Source organism: Heloderma suspectum, chromosome 4 (assembly GCF_057233095.1).
Source record: "Heloderma suspectum isolate Gila_16-S chromosome 4, 16-S_ref, whole genome shotgun sequence".
Taxonomy (NCBI): domain Eukaryota; kingdom Metazoa; phylum Chordata; class Lepidosauria; order Squamata; family Helodermatidae; genus Heloderma; species Heloderma suspectum.
In genome coordinates, this window is record NC_139461.1 from 227,704,465 (window position 1) to 227,728,927 (window position 24,463).

Genomic DNA, 24,463 nt, shown 5'->3' on the forward strand with positions numbered 1-24,463 from the left:
TCCTAAGCAGGGCAGGGGAAGCACGGAGGGGATTGTGCCCTCCGCACTTCCCCTGCTCTGCTTTTTTGGCTAGACAGCTGATTGCGGCTGTCTAGCCGCAGGAGCATGGAGCGGGGAAGGAGGCTGCTGTACAACACATTGGATGTGTTGTACACACAGCTATGGTCTCCTTGCCCCGGAACACCCCCCAACCACGCCCCTTTTAAGCCCCTCTGTGCTCCTCTTGCAAGCGTGGAAAACAGGGCTGTTCCACACTGCCGCTGAGGCAGTGTGGAAGTGGGGGGAGGTCAGTTTTCTGGAAACTGGCCTTGGAGCACAGGCTCCAAAGTTGGTTGCCAGAAAACAGCATATCCTATGGCCATCTAGCTGCTGTCTAGTGACAGTAGGATTGCTGTCTTAATGTCTTATAAATGTGAAGTAAAAACCCAAAGTCAAGTCCATACCAAATCTTGAATACAGAGATAGCCACCTCCTCACACCCAAATTAAAATGACTTTGAATATGTTTAGTCAGATTTAATTTCTGAGAAAGAATGTTGCCCTGTCTATACATTTTTTAAAAACCTGTTGAGACACATTCTATTATCTGGTGCTTTTTCTGACACAAAACTCAGCTTGTCATTGCTTCATGTAAACATATTTGTTCAGAGAATTTGCTGTTTGGGGGAAAAATTAGAGTCATCAACATTTGTGATATTAGTTAAAACTATTCAATGAGACATACAGATACTGATCACGGATTTTGTACTATACAAATATGGGTCAATGACTGGACTGCACGTGATACTTTACTAGAACTAGAAGAAGGTCTTATGATTTCAGTTTCAGATTTTGACTTTGAAATTGTTGCTTCTTTTAGCTGTGGTAACACACCTCTAGAGGTACGATGTTCTGGGTTATGACATAAACAGTGGTCTGGTGGATTTGCAACAAGAACCCTTTTTTTTTCTTTTGGGGTAGCGCTAGGCAGATTTGAGTTCCCATTTTCCGTGATGATTTCTGCCGATAAGGAAAGTTGTGAAGAAGAAACATCACATCCATCATCACAGAAAGACTGTATGCTCTCACTGGACCCAGATGGAAAAACGTACGCTCTGGATCTTACAGTCAAACTTCTGGGTGACATTTTTGAACTGCCTTCTGTATCAGAACTGTAATATATTTCTTTTATAGTAACAAAATCAGATTTCTCTTTGGAGCAAGTTCCAGCAGCTGTAACAAAAAGGTTGGTATTGTTCATTAGAAGTGCATGACTTATAAATTTAATACATGGTTATATTTTTTATTAAATATAGTGAAAATGTTAGTGTCGTTGATTCATGTATACTATTTCAAAACTCATTCTACACATATGCTATTTGTGCTGCAATTTGTCAATTTATTATTTATTTTATAGACTCATTTATGTCTTTTATCATGAAAAGGACCCTTAGGGTGGCTAGTAAAACTTTTTTTAAAAAATAAAATCATATTAGTAAATAATAAAGAAACAAAACTAATTCAACTAATTCAGCAGCAACATATCAGAACAATATGGCTTGGATCCAGGATATTTAAGGGGTGGCCTCCTCCCCTATCAGCCTCCCTGGTCCCTAAGATTTGGTGGAAAGGGCCTTCCCTGTATCCCACCTATGATAGGAGCATATGGTTGGTTGGAACACATGGAATGCTTTGCCTCATAAAGTTCAGTTGGCCCCCTCCCTTGCTATCTTTCACCATTCGGTAAAGACTTATTATTATTATTCTGGCGGGCATTTGCCTTGTCAGGCAGATAATGCTTTTATCTGCTGAGCCTGGATCTATTTTGTGTTGGTTGTTTTATATTGCTGTTCATTAAAGAGTTGTGATAGCTTAGTTGTTGTACGCCGCTTTTCATATTGCGGTTGCATTAGAAGTATCAGTATATAAATATATCAGTATATAAATATCAGTATATAAAGTTCCCATGTCTCTCTTCCTTTGCCAGGCAAAAGAGGAGAAGAGAGGAGAGCAAAGAGAGTGCAAGCCCAAGGCTTGTTATAGCTGAACTGGGACATACTTCACATGGATAACAAAAGTCAATCAAAATGCCAACTTCTTTGCTGAAAGCTCCTCTTGCCAGAATAAAAGGAAATATGGTATTGAACTAATACAAGTTATGTTCTAAATCTGAAGTATAATACATACTTCCTCATCCAGGTTCTTACACACTGCCCAATGCTACAAGTTTGTTAATACTTTAATTGTGAAGTTTCTATTACAGAACGTAGCAGAAAAGGAAATCGAATTATCTAAATACTAATGGCCCACCCTATTTTTTCATGGGAGCTGATATATTATTTCTTTCTGTACATAATTTTTCTGTGAAGAGAGCAAGATTAGCCGCTCCTCATAAGGAAATCCATGCAACATAAACTTTGCAGTTTAGACATTATGGTCTCTGTGTAACAGCCCCTTCTTGTGGACAGACATTGCCTGAATACTTATGCTCCTATGAGCTTTGATGGAAGAGGAACCGCTGGCTGGGATAAAAAAACCACACTAAAGTAACAGGGGAGGCCTTTACAGTTAACCGGTAATAATTAATAATATACAGATGCACAAATGTGTAGAGTATTGTACTTAGTAAGAAAATTGTACTCAGAACTGGAATAGAATGTGTTTTGGACTCAAAAAAAGATATATAGGCTTGGATCCTAGTATGAGTGGAAGGTATTCCATTTGCAAAAAGAGAGCATAGACTCTGATTTACATTATTCCCCTCCCCCCGCCCCACACACACAATACACCACACTGAATGCTGTTCTGCAGCACCTACTGTCCTTCAGCATTGACTTTTCAGGGGCATAGGGACCACAAAGGAAAGAAGGTGGGGATATCCTATTCTGAGTTAAACTCTGTCCATGGTTGTTAGGATCAAACCAATGCTACAGGTACATTAAGGCATTTTTCAAAGGATTATGGAAGGTTTCTCCACACAAAAGTGGGTTTTCTGATGCAAACATTGCAAAATATTATGTAAAGTTCTTAAAGATGGGAAAACTTCAAAGGGCGCCTTTTAAATAAGACTCTGAGGCAGGATAATGGGTGCCTCACGCCCAATACTATCTAGATCGGTCTTTCCCAACCTGCTGCCCTCCAGATGTGTTGAACTGCAATTCCCATCATTAGCCATACTGGCTGGGAATGATGGGATTAGCAGTCCAAAATATCTGGCGGGCACTTGGTTGGGGAAGGCTAATCTAGATTATAGCCATGGAAAAGATTAGTACATCCACAATACAAGGAGCAGGCAATCTATGGAAAAATGCAGGAACATAAGAGAAAGCTGTGAGCTAAACAAGTATGGACAATTTATGCTTGAACATGGTATTTTCTTCTCTTTAGTTTGCAATGGCTTTCAGTATTCTTAGAAAACGTTTTAATACCTATTGACAGTGATGTTGGTTTCTTCCTTGATTCCTATCAGACATAAAGGAAAAGATTATCAAAGCATTAACATTATATTTAAATGTGATATATAATAACATACTTTATGCTAAGAAATGTTGGCAATGCTCTGGTTACTAAGTATGGCTTGTCCATTATTAATACAATTAGATATCATGATAATTAACAGACAATTATTTTGTTACAATTTATTACTAAAAGTTCATGTTTCCCCAGAACTATAGGGCTCTTTATATTCTGCAATCTGGACAGAATAAAATTCCAAAGTGTATTTAATGGCACCGATGCATGTGATTTTTCACATGCTTATTGAATAAGCAGAGGATGTTCTGCAAGCAACATGTATTTACAGTTGGACAGAACAATGGCTACAGTACCGCAGCACCACAAATCATGGTATTACACCAGCATTGCAGGGACGTGGTCATTCTGTTGCTTTCAGAAACTTTAGCATAATTGTTTGAGAAGACAGATGTTAACATGACATTCTATAAACCACTGGATTTTTCATAAATCACTGGCGTAACATTGTTTAGTGACTAGCCCCAGAACCTAAGAATGAGGCAGAGGGGCAGGGGGGCTGAGCTTCCAAACACAAAACTACTCTTTGAACCCTCCGTTTTCTACTCCAACACCTATTTCACAGAAAGCACATTGATGAGGCTCAGAGGCAAATAACATGGCCAAGAAACTGAATACAAGACAGTGGTAAAGTCTGTGCCACAATTGCCAAATCACAGATTTGCCCAGACAAAGCAAAACGAAAAACGCATTTACAGAAGGCAAACTGATGAGGCTTAGAGAAACACTAACATACACAAACATCAAAAAGAAAAAAAGGAGGCCAGGCAAAATGCACACACATGGCATTGACAAAACAACAACTACAACCCTTGTTCCACACCATCCCCTCTAGTCCGCAGGACACTCTGTACCAGTCCCCCAGCTTACCTGTTTTCTTTTTTTCTGGGCAGCTGGGCTTCACTTCAGAACAAAGCACTGGGTGCAGCCACCCACCATTTCATTTTCTAAGAATGACTCTGGGGCCCATGTGGGCATTCTTAGAAATAAACATGACACTGGGGGCCAGTACTTCACTTTGCAGCACACTTTTTTCATTTAAAAAAGTCTAACTTTTTAAAAAATCAGGAGGGGCAGGGAGCCGGGCAGGGAGCCAGTCTGTGTGTTGCCTTGGGCACCATGTTGGGGACCCAAGGCATAGATGTGTGTCCAGAGCTATTCTAGCAGCACTGATTAAGATCTTAGTGCCCAAGCATTAGACAAGTGTAGGAAGTGCCCTTGCATTAGCACTGGGACCCATGTAATTGATTCTTCTGTACCATTACCACTGGACATTCCAGGTATTTCTATCAACCTGCCTTTTCCTCTGGTGTTTCTCTGCTCCCCTCCCAGTCAGCTTCTTCTTCTATTTTGCTTACCTGTTCTGCCTGCATGTTCCCCTTTTTCAGTGCCTCTAGCTTGGCTTGCAACTGGCTCTGGGTCTGTATTGTCCGTCCTGTACATCTTCCCCAGTATTCAATCCAACTCCAGTCCCTGTACAGCTGGGACTCACCTGCTGCGGTTTCAGCTCCCATGTACTTGGCTGTCTATGACCCAGTACTGCCATCCACCCAATGATCTCCCGTGAATTTGTGCAAATGTTTAGGAGTGAGGTATTAAATTCGCCTCAAAACAGTATCAGTCTAAAGAAATGCAACATATACTAGAGGTTCATTTTCTATTAGTAGAAAAGTATTATATTTTACCTGTGGTTTTGCAAAATGAAAATTCTGTGAAAGAGAAATAGGTGTATAAGATTGAGAATCAATGGATTTAGATCTTTTTCTGGATTTCCCACCATTCAGCACAGTGTCAAAAAATTGACCAAGTTGCCTGAAATACATTTTAACATATAAATATGATTACATATACAGAAAATTAAGATCCCTTTTGTGAGAACTTCTGAATTTAAATGACAAATGTATCTAATATGAAACGCAAATAAATAGCTAGTTTTCTACCTTCTGCTAGTATACATGGATGAAAACACATGGTGCTTTTTTAAAGTATAATTTGAATATACTGGTCCAAAGCAAGCATGGTATCCCCCTCAAATTATTGTTGTAGAAATTATATTGATAGAAACATGTAACTGTCATACAATAATCAAGATAATTCATTACGGAACAACTCTAGAATTCCACTTTATTGAATTTGTTGAATGATACCATATTAGTGAGCTGAGTTAGGAAAAAAGTAATTTATAAAAGTTTTTAAAAATCTAACATCCTGATTGAAAAAAAAGCCTCCCATTGGACCCAATAGGAGGCCTTTAAAAGCCTAATGGCAGCACGGGGAACAATCTGGGGGCAGGGGATTGCAATGTGCAGAGAGTGGAGACTTAAGTACATTTATATTGCTCATGCAAATAGCCTCTCAAATTTATCCACCCCATTTGTGGCCAGAGAAACGGGGGGACAATTTCACCAAATTTCTAGAAGGGGAGGAGAAATTCTCCAATGGTTTCTCACAGGTAGGGCTCACCATTGTCAGGGGTTGTAGCACAGCTTCTTTCTTTTTCCTAATGGATTTTTGTTTTCTGCCTTATTCTCATGGCATTTTGATTTTGAATTTATTTTGATGGTGTTTTTGAGCCTATCTAATCACTGAGAGGTGGCAGAGGGTACTGTGTATCTCTTTTTGTTCTATTACACATATCTCCGTTGGCTGCCTGTGGTTCCTGATTGGAAAAAAGCTCTATGGGAAGAATTACCTCACAGTGTCTTCCCCTGGGCTTTAACTGAAGTGTGGGAAGCCAAGGAGGCTGCAGGCTGCCACAGGCCAGAAAGCTGATTGTATAATGAAAAACAGGACACTTGTGCACAATTGTCAGCCACCTCATAAGTAAGGTAAGTGTCAAGGGCTCCTTGGAGGCCTCTCTCAGTCTAATCCAGTAGCCAAGTCCAGACACAGATGAAGGGATTCCTTTCAAAGCTTTATTCTTCTTTTACAACTTAACAACTATACCGTTTGCAACTAGATCTGAGCAGCACTGAACCTATGCCCTAAGTTGGAACAGGTGGTCCCCGTTTGAAAGGGAATTACTGGCAGACCCCTGAACTTAAGGACTAGGGACAGTCCCTCCCCTTTTCCCTTGGATCCTCTGGGCGCAGCCGTTGTTTGCGCGCCAACCGGGCACTACGCCTCCTTTCTGCGCCCTCCATCTGGCGCTGCTCTCTGCGTCTGCGTCGCGCATCCACCAAGTCTGCTATCCGCGCTCCGTTACTCCCTGGACTGCTATCTAAGCTACGAATGCTGGTGGGAGGAATCTCCGTCAGCTGTTGGCCCTGGGAAAGAGGAGCGCGCTCCCCTCCCAGGAGCGACTGCTCTTCCTCAGAATCAGAACTACTCTGGGATTCTATGGGCTCAGTGTCCACCCTGACAGTAAGCACAAGAACCCCAAACTCAACCCATGAGAATTTATCCAAACTTTTCTTCACCTTCACATTTCTTTTCAAAAGCAATTTATTTTCTATCAAATTTAATGCAAATGGTTGGAAAAATGTGGAAGAGTTTTTGGCACAGCACTAGTTTACAGAGTGCATTCTTAGTTCATAGATCAACGCACTGCATAATATATAGATTCAGACTGCTGAGACTGCTGTGCATATGAAAAATGGTTCCCATATTGGCATGCAACACAAGTCATCCCATTTGTTCAAAAACAAGGATCTTTCTAGATCTGCCTTCTACAACCTGATGCCCTCCTGATGTTTTAGACCATAACCCCTAGCATTACTGGCCATTGGCTATGCTGGTTGGGGCTGAGGGAAAATGAAGTCCAAAACATCTGGAGGACACTAGGTTGGGGAAGGCTGTTCTAGATGGGTTTAAAAAAAAAAAAACTACTTGTTTTTAGTGCTATGTTCACACTAGGGCAAGCTTACACAACTTGTGCTCCACCAAGCCAAACACAGCCCACCAGCCATATATGGAGGTTTACCAGGGGCTTGATAAACCTCTTGGTTTTGTTCCCTGCCTGAGAGACTGCAGATGAATGGTGGGTTATAAGTTGTATAGGCCTTCCCTAGGGCTATCTCGTTACATTATTGCAATATCCTGTCACCCAAGAAATAAAGAAGAGGCTTAGTTTTTCTGCCAGTGAGATAGCCTTTCTGTGAAGAAATAGCCACACTCCTATTTGCTTTCTATTAATTCAGGAAGGTGTGCATTTTAGTGCTGGAGACACAAAGTGCATAATTCTCATATACATTTACGGTTAAGAAAGCAAAAGCTCTATGAAATGGCAGATAGTAGTGCGGGATGGAGGACAGTGGTAGCCTTGCTGATGTTCGCAACTTTCTTTTAAGCATTACATGAGCACTTGAGTGGTACAACGCAAAAACACTCATCCATAAAATGAGAGAGCTCAAATAATAATTAAAAAATAGCACCTTAAAAATGGATGTGAAACTCGGGGAGGCAGAGACAGAATATTTGAAGCTAAGAAGGTGTTGTATTTCTGCAACAGAAGTGCAAGTTTGAAGAAAGATATGTAGATCCTCATCTTCTATAACAAATGAATAAAATTGTACATTTAGAGAGCAATCCTATGGTCCCTGGGCAAGCATCCCAGGGACCATAGGATGGTTCTGGAAAATCATCCAAGGTTGGAGACAGCACTCTGATCTTGGAAGGGGAAGATGGAGATCCGACCCCAGACTCCTCCCCATTAGAGCTGGCATGGACAGAGACGCGCCAGTTGCTTCTCCAAGGTCAGAAAAGTTACCTCAGAGGAGGAGGAGGAAAGGGGGCTTTCCTGTGGGCGGGGAAGGGAGGAGACCAGAGAGGCCAGGATACCAGTTATCCTGAGCCTCCTCCAGCCTCCTTCCTTCCCCCTGCAAAGTGCCCTCACTAGACAGGCTGAAAATATGGGAGATTGAAGGGCACAGAGGCAACAATCACCTTCGCTGCTCTTCCTGTCCTGCTGGTTTCAGCCTGAGAGGGCATAGGAATCTCAGGAGCCCCTACAATCGGGGGCATCCAAGCGGTGAGGGCACAGTCCAAAGGACTGTGACCTTATTTTGTCTAAAGAAAAGCCTAGAAAGACCCTAGCAGTGTAGTTCTATGTATGTTTATTTAGAAGTAATTCCCACTGATTACAGCGGGACTTACTGACAGGTAAGCAGATACAGGATTGCAACATATACCCTCTTTGAATATATACTGTTGGAAATATAGTGGTAACTGTTCCCACTTTGACAAGTCACCTCATTTTATTTGAACTTAGGAAGGAAGAAACATGGTGACAAAATTGTGATTTTGTACCTCAAACCTTCAACATTCTACAATTTTCTAGACCATCACTGCTTTCTAGCTCACCAATCTACCATCAAATTTAAATCACATTTGATCCTAAAAACATTACTTTATCCAAGTGATTTCAGTGACATTTATTATTAAATAAGTTAGTTTAGGACCAGGATTGTACAGTGGCTTAAATTAGTTACATACTGGGCTTTAAATAGCTTACAAATCAATCACATACAATTATTAATCATAGAAATAATTAAAAGACACCATCTGGAATATTTTTAACAAGAAGAAATAGTAAAACCTTTAAGCCTACCTTCTTTTATAGTACAGGTAACCTGCTCCTAATGCCAAAATAAACAGAGCGATTCCAAAAATAGTAGCACCTGCTATAAGAGCAGAGGTTAAATGCCTCAAGTAATCTAAATAGAAAAATATTGTAAAAGTTAATATTAAAACATTACATATCCAGCATTTGCTTTATTATAATTGATGGTTAAAATATGTGTAATATCCTCCAAACCATACTTTAGCAGATCCATGCAATCTGATCAGATTTGTAAAGCAGAGTGGAGTAGAGCAATTTAAAGTGAAGGAACAGTGGATGGGAGATAAGTGCTGAACTGCGTACAAAAAAGCAATTTTTAAAAACTGACAAAATAAAAAATAGAACATTCAACAGTAACATAAAAAAACAGACCAACATAACAAATAGGAGCAAAAGCAACAGCAAAGGCCAGTCAGGGTGGATGATTAGCCAATATGGAAAGCCTGTTGAAATAAGAGCCTTCCTTAAACATCTAAAGAGGCCAGACAAGCCTCCCAGAAGAAGATGTTTCACAGTCTGGGCACTACAACCAAAAATGCCTTGTTCCACATTCCCACCAACCAGCTGTAGGAAGAACTGTGTGGCGGGAGCAGCCCAGACATTGCTATATACTCTGCTTTCAGATCTGGTCCAAGGGACATGCTTCTAGAGAAGGATTGTTCTTTTCCCCACTACGAAGTCCAAAAGGGTCAGAATCACCACTGGTGCGAGAGAAAGAAACTCCATCAAGCCCCCTTCTGTAAAGATTCTAACTGCCAACAAGCCAGCTTTCTGTGAGAATAATTGTGTGGCAAGAGCCTTGACCCAGAAGGGAGGGGGTGCTTCCAGGGGAGGGTTGCTCTTTGCCCCATTGCTGAGACCATGTCAGCCAGAACCTGAGTAGACATCATGCGTAGGGTGAGGAAGTCTGTTCCTTTATAATAGGGTGGAAGCCCACTCCAGCTGACATTGTAAACAACTTATTCGAACGTGTTTATATGTCAGTTTGCACTAGCTAAACTTAGAATATAAGGAGTATTTAAATATTCTAAATAAAAGATAAACAAACTGCACTTCCAATGGCAGTGGGATGCATAACAAGGCCTATCTCAAAAGTCTCAAGGGGCAGGCAGGACTATGTAGGAACAAGCGATCCTTTAAATACAATAGCTTGGACCTTACTTTCCTTCTGTGAACAGAAGAGTTCACTGAATGGTGCTTTCCTAAATCCCCCTTCCTTCTGCAGCTTCCTATGTCTTCCAAAAATGTGATCCTGGCAAGGGATATGGTGCGGGAGGCTGCTGATGGAAGGGGAAACCGGCAGACATCACACCACCTTTACATGACCAAGAAGCAACTTAGGATTCAAGTCAATTTTTGCTTCCAGAGGCAAAAGACAATATGGTGCCCCCTCCCATTCCAAGCTGGCTGGACTGGTAGTTGAATTTTTCTTCAACTCTGGCAGTGAGACAGCATCTTCCACCAGATTAGGGTGCACAGAGTAGGCCATGTGGCCCACAGATCTCTCCTCCAACACCTTGATGTCACCTCCCAGCATCTGGGACCTAAGGTGACTGCCTTACTCTACAAGTGTTAGAGCTGGCTGCTGAACTAGAAATCCATATGTGAGCTGGCATGGAGAATGAACCATTTCTAAATTATAAACCCAGTCCCTACTCTTTTGAAGCTTCATGTTTGTGGAGGCAAAGGAAGAGATACAGAAATCATCTGTATGTATACCAGAACACAGTGTTTTAAGGAGTGCATGCTTGGCTTTACAAAACAGGCAAAATAATCATGAAGTCTTTTTCCATCTTAGGGGCCATCTACACTACAACGGAAGGAGAAGCGCATCAGGGTATTCTCTGCATTTTCAGGAAATCAGCTTTGGTCTGTCAGGGACACACGAGGCCAGCAAAGCAGAGTATACCGCACCTAAAACCCCACTTTTCATGGGTCACACAGCGCTTGGAATCAACACACTTCCGGGTTGGGTGGGCGGAGTAGAACTGAAGCTGCTCAACCAATGAGAGAAGATTGTTTCCCACCCCTGTCCAGGCTCCCCCCTGCTACTAGGTTATTATGAATGGGAAAGTAACTACTTCACAATTCTGAAGGTTTATGCACACTTTTCCATGAGGAAACTGAAATCCCAAATTATCCAGTGCAGCATCTGAAGGCTCACCCTGAGAGCACCATACCAGCAAACAGTGAGGGAGTTATAGCGCCACCCTCCCTTTCTCCTTCTCTGGCCACTTCTCCCAGCTCACAATGACAGGCTTCTCTGCTCCCATGATCCTGATACCATGGTAGATTGCTACTGCGATAAAGCACTAATGCACGTTTCTTTAATGCCAGTAAAAGCTCCCTGTTTGCAACTCTGAAAATGTGCACATTAAAAATGCACAAATGTGCAAAGCAAAAATTAAAAGGAACAGAGGTAACTGCTGAATAGGGGAAAATGGGAGGATAAGGGGGAAATGCTCACTTTTCCATAAAGAAGACAAAATCCCAAATTATCAAGTGCAGCATTTGAAGGCTCCCCATGAGAGCATCCCACCACCACCATTTCACCCCATTCAAGCAAACTGTCATGGAGTTATAGCTTCCAATCTGTTTCTACTGTAAGCACCAGGGAAGCAGAGTACACAAACATCAGAGAAGCGAAGTAATACAACATCAGAGAAGCAAATTAAGGCAACATCTGAGAAGTGCATAAGCACAGCTCTCAATGGGGAATGGAGGCTAGTTACTCTCACTGGCAAAAAGGAAGTGTAGTGTGATTCTGAAAGCTCAAAAGAGCACTCTAGTGCTTTGATGAGTTGGAAAGGCAGGCTAGTTACTCTAGTTACTGGGAATAGTAGTGCCAATGGGGAAAACAGGTGAATGGGTGGGAGGGGCAGCCCCACCCCTTGACCACTTCACTGCTAGGTCACAGCCATGTCACACAGGCATGCCCAGGAATTAATGCGGAGGAATGTAGCACACTGCAACCGAACCACCTGGGAGCTGCTTTAACTAAAAAAAAATGGAGTAAACGACTTTCCGATAATGCGGCTTTTCAAGACAGAAGCTGCTGGTTGTCATCGCAGCGGCAACGATGTCATTAACCATGAATGACCTCAAAACACCACAGGAAATCCCCCATGAAGCCAGCCCCTTAGTCATTCACAACTGTGGTTTACTTCCACAAGTAAAAAAAGTAAAAAATCTTATAAGGTAAACATTCTTTGTAGGACTATCATCTGATCAAAGAAATTTTACATCACAATCCTATAAATGTCTACTCAGAAGTACATACCACTGACTACAATGGAACTTACTCCCAAGTAAGTGTGTACAGGATTGCAGCCTTAGCCAATTAATCAAACTGGTTTTGTGTAATCATTTAATACAAACATGAAATCTGCATAAGTGTGCATGACCAAACAATCATTTGTAAGAAAAAGGCATCTTTCCTTTTGTTTTTTAGATGATGCATGTATATGTTGCAGTAGGTACCATCTCAGAAAGAGGTATTTCTGTCTGTGTATGAGTGAAGAGGAAATGCCCCTTCAACAATGGTGCTTGCCATCTACAGTTTTGTAAAAGTATTAAAAATAATTAACATTAAAAAAAATTATTGCCCAATTAATCAGTGGTTCCTTTTTAGTCAATTGAAAAGTTTTTTAACCTACAAATCTAACTAACTAATCAATTAAAGGTTGTGGCCTTAATTGTTTCAAAATAATTATATATAAAAATATGTAATTTATAGCATAAACAACACCAAAAATAAACGTACCTACAGATATTGGTACAGTTTTGTCTTCTGTTGATCGTCTGGTTCTCTCAACAACCGACGGCCCATTAAAAACGTGTTTATAGAGATATAACAATGTTGGAAAATTCTCTTCATTATCAAGACATTTTCTTACCATGAATGCTTTCAGAGTTGAAAGTCTAAGTCCCTTCTGAGCAAGACTAAAATATTTCTTTTTTACTCTCTGGGAGGGTTGCATGAAATGTTTTAGCATATTTGTCATGTAGACTGATGCCTTTGCTTGATCCATTTCTGAATTAAATAATTCATGTTTCACACCTATGGCAATTTTAATGGCTGGAATGGTAGTTATGGAAGATACCATACAGTAAATTGTTGATATTCCCATTCCATTTTCTCCTGATTTACTTTCTTTTTTAGCTCTGAGCATACTTGCCCATTTTCTTATTATTTTGTTGTTTTTGTATGTTTTTCTTTGAAATGCAAACAGTTTTTTTTCTTGAACATTAGACAACAATGTTTTATGTGCTGACGATATCTTCTGTATGCTATCATGACTTCTTTGGTAAGTAAATGCATATACAAATGGAAACTTCTGATTTTCATTAACAGATTTTTTAGTTATTTTTTTCTGCATCTGCACCTTGATCTTTTCTCTGATAAGAAAGCTTGTTTCCTGCTGAAAACATCTAGACAACAGACTATATTTCTTAAATCCCATATTTCGGCCTTTCCTTTCTTCATTTAATGCCTTCTTTCTATCAATAAACATTCTATGCTGATCTTTATTGTAAGCATTTGTGTTTGCATTAGAAAATCCCCTTTCTGTAATAGAAGCTAATATTCTATCTGTGTTATCCTTATATTTTTTCGTTTGTAACATCTTAGTTTCAGTGTGCTTTTTTCTGCTTATTTTATTCTGTTTTACTAATGTTAACACCACAATACTTTCCAAAGTCTCTTGACACGTTTCTTCAACTTTCAACATAATATTTGTTTGAAGTGCTATATAACCCCGTGGTGACCCAGTTCCTATGCATTTATGTCTATTTTCAAAATACATAATTTGTAATTGCTCAATTTTTTTAGTTTCAGATTTCTTTCTAACACCATTAAATGTACTGTGCCAACTCATTTTCACTTCATAATCCTCAGCTGTTCCATTCTTCAGAATATTCTTCAGTATGTTTCTTAAATTATGTTTTCCTCTCAAAACAAGTTCATTTGTTCCTAGATGCTTTCTTGAAACTTGTACGCTTGTGCTTTTGCCTGCAATGAAATACAGAAACATGAACGCTGCCTTGAGGTTCTTGGAGGGAAGGGAGTATATAAATATAATAAATACATAACATAATCTAAGAATTAAATTTCATATGAATAAAAACAGTATTTGAAGGAAGAGGCATTTTTTCTTTTAGAAGATACACACAGGTGTCATAGCAAGCATTGTCTAAGAAGAGGCATTCCTCTTTACAAGCAACAGAAGAAAGAATGTCTCTTTTAAGATGGTGCTGCAGTTTTTATACGCAATGTTTTTTAATCCACTACCTGATTAACTGGGGCGCATTTTTAGTCAGATTAGTTTTTTAATGAATTAATCAGAGAGAGCAATCCTATGATCCCAGGAGAGTATCTCACGGACCATAGGATTCTTCAGAGTCCTCCCTCTGAGGCCATAAACACTGCTACGACCACAGAAGGTGGACAGGCTACTTTCCAAGTTGCAAAAGTGGCCTCGGAGAACCTCGGAGAGGTCTGCAAAGAAGTATCCTGGTGGGCGGAAGGGAAGAGGCTGGGATATGATGTTTCCTATGGCCAGCCCCAGCCTCCCCTTCCAGCATGACTACTCTAGATGGGTTCAAAGGCCCATCTAGAGGAAAAAGCGCAGGGAGGGGACGGCAAACATCACCTCTTGTCACTCCTCCTGCCCTGCTGAGATCAGATGTTTCTGTCTAATGAGGGTGCAACCCATAGGATTGCATCTTAACTGACTAATTAAGGCTACAAAGTACACAAAAGGGCCACAGTTGTAAATAATAACGTCCTTTTGTTGTTGTTGTTCAGTCGTTCAGTCGTGTCCGACTCTTCGTGACCCCATGGACCATAGCACGCCAGGCCTTCCTGTCCTGCGCTCTCTCCCGGAGCGTGCTCAAGTCCATATTCATTGCATCAGTGATGCTATCTAGCCATCTCATCCTCTGCCGTCCCCTTTTCCTTTTGCCTTCAGTCTTTCCCAGCATCAGGGTCTTTTCCAGAGAGTTTTCTCTTCGCATTAGGTGGCCAAAATATTTGAGCTTCAGCTTCAGTATCTGTCCTTCCAAGACTCAACAAAAAACGCAGCTGCCGACTCAACTCATTGACTTTACAGCAGGAGAAATTATCAGCCTGTGGTTTGAGCTCTGGGAAGCTCTATGAGATAAAATGCAAGCTATGCCAGCTTAGAAATGCAAGCTGGCAAGCTTAAAAGAAGTTTAAGTTTACTATGCAAGCTTAAAAGAAGTTTAAGAGGCTTCTTTCGAAAAACTATTCAGATTACAATACTGCCACAGTGTTTTTTGTTGAGTCTAAGGACGTTATTATTTATCTGAAGAAGCAACTCATATGCGAAACAGGATTACACCGGATTCCTGTAAGACTTTTTGATGGACTTTGAGATCCTTGAATCAATTATAATATTTATATGTATATACCTGTGATACAGATGCTTCTGTTATCTTCTAATATACGTACAATTGTATTCATATTTTTTCATATGTATAATTATATTGTTCCAACAACAATCTATTTTAAATAGATCACTAACACCCACTATGTTCATTGTGTGTTCATATTATTATATTATTATTACTTGACCTATTTACAGTTGTGTGCTTGTTTGCTTATTTCTAATTAATTAAGGCTACAATCATACATCCACTTATCTGGGAGTAAGACCCATTGAACTCAATAGGACTTACTTCTAATTAGCCGTGTATAGGACGTTGTTGTTCCTGCTTACTTCTTCAGGATGTTTAGTTAATCACGCATAGTCCTGTGTCTGGTTTTTCCTGATATGTACTGCATCATTAGAGCAACATAGGAGAGACTATGTTGTTTTCACAGTGCTGTCGTCTGCATCTTTAGAATGCTGGCAGGTGAATTTCCCATAGCTGTGGGTAGGCTCTAATGTTCTGTAAGAAATGTTTAAAATGTACAGTATGTACTGTCAAATGGCATTTACATACTAGAGAAGTGTAGGGTTCTTTCTAGTCTTAGAGACTATATGCCTTCCTTGTACGCCTAAAAAGCTACTAGATTCTTTCCTTTCCTGTCACCTATATAGATACACCTTCTGGTAGCTTTAAGTTTTAACAAGAGAAATAAGGTCTTCGATAGCTTTTAAATGGGAGACTTTGCTTTTCAAGCACCTAAGGGAAAGTTACAATAAACTACATTTGTAATTAGCCATAACAAGAGCCATGAAAATATATCCAAATCAAGAGGAAGGCCAAACTATAAGGAATATTGGAAAATGTCAACAATTCCCTGATTTGTAGGAAATAGATAGAAAGGGTAAATGCATTGGTAATTTAATGTGGATACCTTTGGGATGTTTTAGGATCGCAATGGATTTTTCCTTGTTTAAATCAGTTCTGACATTATATCTCTATGAATTCCCCGACAGGAGAGGCAGTTTATTTTCCACAGCATTTGCTATGGTAAGTAGTCAGTGCAACTCTTAACATACTATGATTCTTCTTAGTATAAAATATGAAGTTCCCTTTAATTCTCAGATTTTAAAGCCAGTCTTGTAGCGTCAAAGGATTGACTCTAGGTTTGTTTTCATTGTTGGGGAATGGCAGTACTTATTAAATTGGAAGCAAAAGTATCTTCCCTCCCATGTTTATTTAGAATCTTGGGAGGGCAAGATTTTTTTAAAAAAACCCTCGACCCCACTAAAGAAGCCCTATGCCACAAAGCTTTCACACTTTTCCTTTCAAAACTAGGTTGAGGAAGAGTTGCCTCATTTCAGTATACAAACCCCGTTCCCCACTGACCCTATGCTGTCCTCACCTGGCCACACTTCCCAAATGACAAGTAGATGACCCAGTATGGGAGACCCTGTTACTGGGACCAGAACCAGTAATGTGGCCATAAGGGCTCCAGCCCTCAGCATGGCTTTTTCCCATGCCCAGTGTGGGGTATGGATAAATAGGAGTCATTGTTACTAGGTAACAATGGCCAGGAAAATGGAACATTGGGAAGAAGAGGAACCATGGCAACAGTTGCCAGGGAGGAATGGAAGGTTGAGAGGATGGCAGTTTTTTATAAAGGGTAGCTCGGGAAAGGAGAAGAAAAAGAAAAGGAAGAGGGAGGAAACAAGAGGAGGGAAGAGGCTTTCTTTCTGTGAAGAGGGTGATCAACCATTGCTAAACAATAGCTTGGACCAGGAACCCACCTGATCATCAAAGGACAGAATAGCTATGAGGGGCCTGTGGAAGCGGGAGGCCTGCTATGTGAAAGTCACCAGAGAAGCAAGAAGTTGCAGTATCTTGTCATCTTATTCCAGCTAAAACTCTGGGCTTCTTCACACAGAGCTTTTATCCTGCTACTGAGATTGGTTACGCACAGAAGTTTGCGGCGCCTTTAGATGATATCGTCAACCTCCAGGGTGTCTCCTGCATTAAATGACCTTTATTCCATTTTTTTAAAAAAAGATCAGAGATAATGAGCTATCAAATTACCATGCTTGAGTTCCTCTTGAGTTCCCTCTATAAAAGGAAAACCCGCAATAAGAGGAGCTAGACCACAATGCAATCTAGCGGCTGCATAATGAAACATATGGAAGACCCAGATAAGCGGGGAAAGACAGGGGAGGAAGCATGTGTAAAGGGAGTCCTGCTGATCCTGCATTTAAAATGGAGGCAGAAAGCCCCATTTTAAATGTGGGATTTTAGGCTGGTGTAGAGATTTCTGCTGTGTTAACATACAGCAATTGAAGTCAAGGACCAACAAGGAGGAAGAAAGGGGCAATACAATTGCTAGAGCAAGGCATAGGGGAAAATTTATTGTTCCTGGATTTCAAACAGATAAAACCTGGTTGATTTATCCAGGTGTTTGGATCCTTTTAATTCTCATCTTAGATTTCCATTTAAACAAACCTGTGGCCTCCATGTGCCTCATCTCTTTCTTTTTTTTGGCACCAATGGAGTTTATTTTTTTCTTTAGCCCCCATGCAGGGGAGGAAGTGAATGTAGTGGGTGGAAAGTGGCTAGGTGGGAAGGTTTAACACCCCCTACCCACATGTGGTGGTCCAATACAGGTCAGAGCCCCACTCACTCATAATAAAGTAAAAAATAAAGGTAGGATCTGCAAGATGCTACTCATTTAACTTATTGTCTAGTTTATCCCTGAGAGGGGGAGGTTGGAGATTCAGGAAACATGGATACAGGGGATGTGCAACCCCCACACCAAAGGCAAAGTTATGGTCCCTTTTCTATATCACGATATTATGCAGGCACCCCATGTGTTCACTCTTATTCTGGGGAGCCAGGACAGGAGAACACTTTAGCTTTTGGTGGTGTGTGAAAAGGGTAATTAAGCTATACCAGATACCACAAAATAAAGTGGAAACTGCCCTGGGGCAGCCTGGGGGGCGAGCTAAGGAAAAAAACAGGGCTTGAGTGTTAGAACAAAAGACAACACTGGAACAGATTTTTAAGGAATGGAGTTTGCCCATAAAACCCTCATGCAAATATAAGGCCAGCTTTTTCCTGTAGGAAGGGGTTGGATGAATCACTGCTTCATTACATTCACAGGCTGGAGGAACAAACTCAGACTTCAATAGAATGGATGGAGCCTGGTAGTTTGGGAAATGTTGGGGAGAAATGGAAAGACCTGGTCATTGATGGCATGAGGGACAAGGTCCATAGCAGAGAATTGTGGATGCACTGAAGCCAACATTCAGGGGAAGTTTGACGGATTTTAGATAGCTGGTTTTGTGGCTGCAGGAACAGGAATCCTGACAACAAATACCTGGTTGGTAGGAAATAGATAGAAGGGCTAAATGTACAGGTAATTCAATGTGGATACCTTTGGGATATCTCATGTGCCCGGGCCGGCACCCCGAACGACCTTGAAAAGGAGCCAGCTTGAGGTAAATCAACTGTGGAGACACCCTCCTGGTCTCTGTTGATGATTTGGCTGTGGGGCTTCAAGTTACTGATCCCTAATACACATAGTTGTTCTGTTTGTCTTACAAAATATATGTATTTTGCTTATTTATTTACAATATGTATACATCACATTTCTACTTAAGAATATTTAAGATGTGGTTTACAATTTAAAAAATCTTAACGCAAATAACAAACAGCAATAAAAACAATTTAAACAGCTATGTCAAGGGAAGCAATTGAAGAGTGCTTCCAGCTGAGGTGTTTGTCATACAACTGCCCTGCCTCATTCACAGAATTTTACAGGGGTCCAGACAATGTTGTCATCTTCCATTTGTAACCTTCCTGTGTTTTCCTGACACTTCTTCCATCTTTATTTTTTTTTCCCCCACAAAAAAATATTTAAAGAGGAAAAGACGGAATAGCTGCACACTGACTTTTGATTGGAAGCACTAGAAGCTGCATGTATGGAAACACCCTAAAACTGGATAAAATAAAATTTTAAAAAACAAAAGCAGCAGCCAACATTTAAAGCCTTAGAGAATAAAAAGATTAATGAGGAAAGCTTCCCCAAACCTGCCTGGGAGGATTGCATAGTGGGGCACCATCATGAAAAGGCTTGCATGAAGAATACGTATAGGCTTGAAATCATGCAGTGCATTGGAATAAATTCTGTTGACATGAGCTTGTACAAGCTTTTGTCAAAGGGCCAAACCAGACAGGACAACAAATTGGGATTGCATTTTTTTCAACTAAAAAAAAAAAGGCACCCACAGAGCCTCCAAATTCAGATTAAAACCACAGAAATGGGATGGGGTAACACTTTTGCATCAAACCATTTTCCCAACAAAAAGGCCCTAAAGCTCCTATTTGTCCAGGAGCAAAAACATATGGGTGCCCATATTTTTTTCCTCCTGGGGCAAACAGCAACTTGAGGTGATATTGAAGCCCCCCTTTCCTCCGTGCTGCAGTTCCAGTGCAGATCAGGGCCCTCTACTGTCTTTTTAACTTAAAAAAATAGAAATGCAATCACACATTTCTTGTGATGAAGTTTGGTCAATAGTCTTACAGCAATGGGAGTTCATTTAACAAGTCAATCCTATGCAGGGTTGATTTCAGTGGAGATAAGGACACTTACTATGTGTAGGACTAGGCTCCAATATAACAGGCTGTATTATCAACTTACTCCCAAGTAAGTGTGAACAGGATGAAAGTCATTACATTATTGTTTGCACTGTAAAGCTATTTGTACTTTGAAAACTACACATCTGTAAAGCTAATACAACCAAACTGGAGCAGCATATCAAAAACCTTTAATAACATTCAGAGTCTGGTGCAAGGGAAAATTATTCATGCAGGAAAAATACCACCAACCGAACAGGAAACCCAATAGTCAGTGAAGAAAAGCCAATACAAATACCCCCCAAAGTCCCAGCCACTCCAAGAGCAAGCAGTAATTCACTGTGGCCCTGCCATATTGACATAGGCTATTTCCCCTGCAATTCCTTGATTTTATGCCAGTCTAGATTTTGAATAAATGGGTAATTCCTGTACAGCTATAAGAAGGGCTTAACACTATTTTGAACAGAACATGGTGGTAAATAAGTTCCACTGAATGGTATAGGTATAATCAAGATTATTTTCCACAGGTTATACAAATGTAAAGATTTTGACTGTCTATCTAGACCTATTAGGCCTTGCCCAATACACAACAAGTAGTAAAAGGTCCACTGGAGGTAAGACAGGTGTCAACAATTTCTTAAATGGCAATTGCTGTTGTGTGGTATCATCTGGGAAAGGTTTTAGTGAAACACACACACAGATACCCAAATATTCCTAACTGGTGAGAAACTTTCCTTGGTCATCTAGAATTAGGGTGCAATCCTATACACATTTAGCTGGTAATTAGTCCCATTGAACTCAGAACTTACTCCTGAGAAGACATGTATAGGATTGCACTGATAGTATGCTCCTTTATTGCTAGCAGAATTCTCTCCATTTTTGTAGGACATAATTCCCCCCACCTCATTTTTACCATGTCAGATATGAATAAGGGTACATGGCACCAAGATCAGGCGTTCCAATGAGGTCATTTAACATAGGCTCCTTATACAGCCTTGCTACTTTAGTATTACATATAACATATGCTATTCACTTTGAACTCTTAAAAAAATACCAGCCGCACAGTGGTGATTATTTTAATTGGATTCTACCAGTTTTATATGTTAGCTGTTTTTTACTGTCCACAAGGTGGTGCTCTGTCAAACAATAAGATAGAAGATCATTTGAGTCGACATACTGGAACTGTGAAAGCTTCACTAGAGAAATAATTGGGTTTTATTTTTAATAGTTAAAATTAAGCTTTTTATTTTAAATTATTCTTTGAAAAGTAGACAGATTTCCTGATTATAATTACAGTTTTACAGTGTGACATTCTGCATTTAGGAATCCCTATAATTTTGTATTTTGGACATAAACATGTTTTTTTAAGAACTATGTATTAATTATTATTAAATAGGATATGCAATGGTGACAATGACTAGATACTCTAATTTAATTTGTCTCCTGCCTTAAGTCATCTCTGTGGGCCCATTCTGTTCAAACTCAGCGGGCAATTTGAATAGGTCCATTCTCAATCAAATATTAAGATTGAAATGAACCACATGGAGAGGCACTCTGTAAGACAACCTTTCCCAACCTGGTCCCTTCCAGATGTGTTGGATTGCAACTCCCGTCATTTGCACCCAGCATGGGAATGACGGGAGTTGCAGTCCAACACATCTGGAAAGCACCAGGTTGGGAAAGGCTGCTCTAAGTAATATAGAGATTAAGCCATTCCAGTTTCTGTAATTTAGCACCTTACTTTTTGTTTAGATAGCAATAAGATTTCAGTGCAATGTTTTAAATTGGGAGGCTGATTTTAATTGTTCAGTTATTGACCTGTTGTAAACCAGCTAAGGTATGTACTAAAATGACAGACAAGAATGTCCACTGGAAACAACGGCAGTTACTGTTAGGTCCATAGGAAATACTGGGAGCTGCAAAAGGCAATTGAGATGAATGGGCTTGATTGAAATCAATGCAAGCTACAAATGAGCTACAAATAAAGCAAGGAATGGATTTTGAAAGGAAATTAAATGGGCCACAGGAATAGAAATGAAATGAGATAGTTTATATTGTTCTTTTAAATGTTATTTTTTACGTTTGCTTTGATATGATTTTAAAATATTCTGATCACAGGGATAGAAATGGTTTATCTTGCTCTGTTTTATAATTTTAAATGTTAATTTTGATGTTAGAGGTAGCTTGGAAGTCTCAATAAGTAACACATGTTAATATTCCCTGTGGAATTTTGGGTAGCTGCCATTGTTTCCAATGGCCATTCTTGTTCTCCAATTTAGTACCTCCCAGCTGCCTAGAACTCATAAGGGACAATGAGCTTTTCAACACAAGCTATTAATTAGCTGCATCTACTTTCTATTTGAAATTGAGATCTGAGCACTATATAAAGAGCATTTTATTTCCCTGCTTTTCCACTACATAGCCTCTAGGTGGCACTGTGGTATAGCATAATAGCACAATTACACAAGTGGAAAAGTGTTTTCTTTCACTTTCACAAATAATACTGCACTTTCCCTGCTCTAAAAAAAATCGCCAAACGTGCTGTTTAAAAACAGAAGCAAAACTAGAGGGTCAGAACCTTGTCTAAAGAACCTGTAAACAACCATATGTAGGGAAATACGAGTGCACAATAAATGCCTCATATAGAAAAGCTCAAGGTGGGATATAAATATTTTAAAATAATTAATCAATCAATAAGTGCAGACGTTGGAACACCAGTGTAATGCGCTCCTAAAAAACTACTGCTGTCCTGTACCTCCTGCAGTCTACTGTCCAATATCCAGAAGTTTCTCAGTGTGTAAGTGCATTTCTGTGACTAGTCTTGGGGTTATGAAAACATTAATGGCACTTGGAAGGTCCAATATTGAGAAGGGTTTTCATGATGGAAAGCAGTCCTCATTGCCATCATAACCAGAGCCGTCATCCAATTAAAGAAATCTTAGTAGATTAATTACATGAGTTTTAGTAGATTAAGTATTATATTTGCATATGAGTGAAATTAATTGCTCTGAAACAAAAGGCATATTTTATTTTTAGATTATGTACACCTGTATAGGGCATCATCTTTTAAGAGGCATTCTCTCCAGTGAGAGAGAAGGGGAAATGCCTCTAGTAAGATGGTGCTTGCTTTTTAAGTACCAAGGCTCTGGATTGTCCAATTTACAGGGCACCTTATGGGTTAGCTGGCTGGGTAGTGACATGCCAGTCTGATAGGCCTTTGCAAGTATCATAGTTCCATGGGAACTACCCCCTTTAATTTAATCAATGGGAGAAGTACATGGGAGTGAAGAAAATTAGATTCTGAGCCCTTTGCATCCATCCAGGGGTCTCTTCTCAGGTTTGGCAGCCTTCAAGCATATGGATTCTTTAGCAAAGGTGTCAGAGTGACGCCCACAAAACAGCACTGGCACCCATTGCTGCCCAAGGCACCCCCAAGCCACTGCAGCTGCACATCCCATGCTGCCACCACACGTTCCATACTCCTGTCACTGCCACCACATGTCCCACACCTCACCCCATTGTTGTCTGGGCTCCTGGCTTGGAACAACTCTTCAGAGAGCCAGTCATGGCCAAGACCCCCTCAGAACCATGCACTTGGGCCTGGCCAGCTCTCTGAAGAGCTGTGCCGGCTGCCTTTGCTGGTTGATGCAGCTCTTATAGAGAGCCTGCCCTCCGTCTGGCTCGCTCTGACATTGTCAGAGGGAGCCAGAGGGTGGGTGGCTGCTACAGAGAGCCCTGCAGGCTGCATCAGGAGAGCAGCGCTGGTGGGGCTTTCCAGAGCTGCCACCTGCCTGGCAGTACTATAACGAGTGCTCTGGGTGGGTGACAGCTCCAGAAAGCCCTGCTGGACCAGCTCTCCCTCTGTAGCAAGTGTCACAGTGGAAGAGCAGCTGGTGAGGTTCTCCAGAGTTGCTGGTGGGGGGGTTATTCCTGGTGGGAGAGAGTGTGCAATTTGCTGTTTTCCCACTGCCAGCGCTGCCTGAAAAAGTGGATTCACTCTGCCTCATGAGAGGGCCAGCCCTGCCACAAAAGAACAAAGCACAAACTACCAGTGTAGAGAGAGCCAGCATGTTTGAACTCCTCTGCAGGGGCGTTGTTATATGAGAGCCCACCTGGGCATGGGCTTCAGATCTTCTGTGTCCCAGATTGTTTGAGCTGTCCTAATTGCTTTTTTTTTTTTTTTACATTTTCCCATTGACTTGCATTGGAAAACAGAAATTGCCATACCTTTTAAAGTTTGTGTTATGAATACATGTAAGTTGGTAGCCTGCATGGAGCTGATTGAACTTGCAAAATTTCTGCCAGTTTGGTCCAGTGGCTTTTGTGCTAGTCACAGTTAAAATTGACTTTTTTCAAGAAAATCTGTTAAAGCAAAGAG

At 40.6% G+C, this 24,463-nt stretch overlaps 1 protein-coding gene across 1 annotated transcript in view; it reads right to left on the reverse strand.

Moving 5' to 3' along the window:
• Nucleotides 1-507: 507 nt before the first annotated feature.
• LOC146348183 (uncharacterized) overlaps nucleotides 508-24,463 on the reverse strand; it is a 62,299-nt gene continuing 38,343 nt past the window's right edge. The window contains exons 2-6 of the mRNA XM_084848264.1: nucleotides 12,833-14,080; nucleotides 9,058-9,163; nucleotides 5,195-5,321; nucleotides 3,407-3,440; nucleotides 508-1,211 (exon numbers count right to left, since the gene is read on the reverse strand). Coding sequence (XP_084704390.1) covers nucleotides 733-1,211; nucleotides 3,407-3,440; nucleotides 5,195-5,321; nucleotides 9,058-9,163; nucleotides 12,833-13,946 — 1,860 coding nt within the window. The 5' untranslated portion in view covers nucleotides 13,947-14,080 and the 3' untranslated portion in view covers nucleotides 508-732. The remainder of the gene's footprint in view (nucleotides 1,212-3,406; nucleotides 3,441-5,194; nucleotides 5,322-9,057; nucleotides 9,164-12,832; nucleotides 14,081-24,463) is intronic.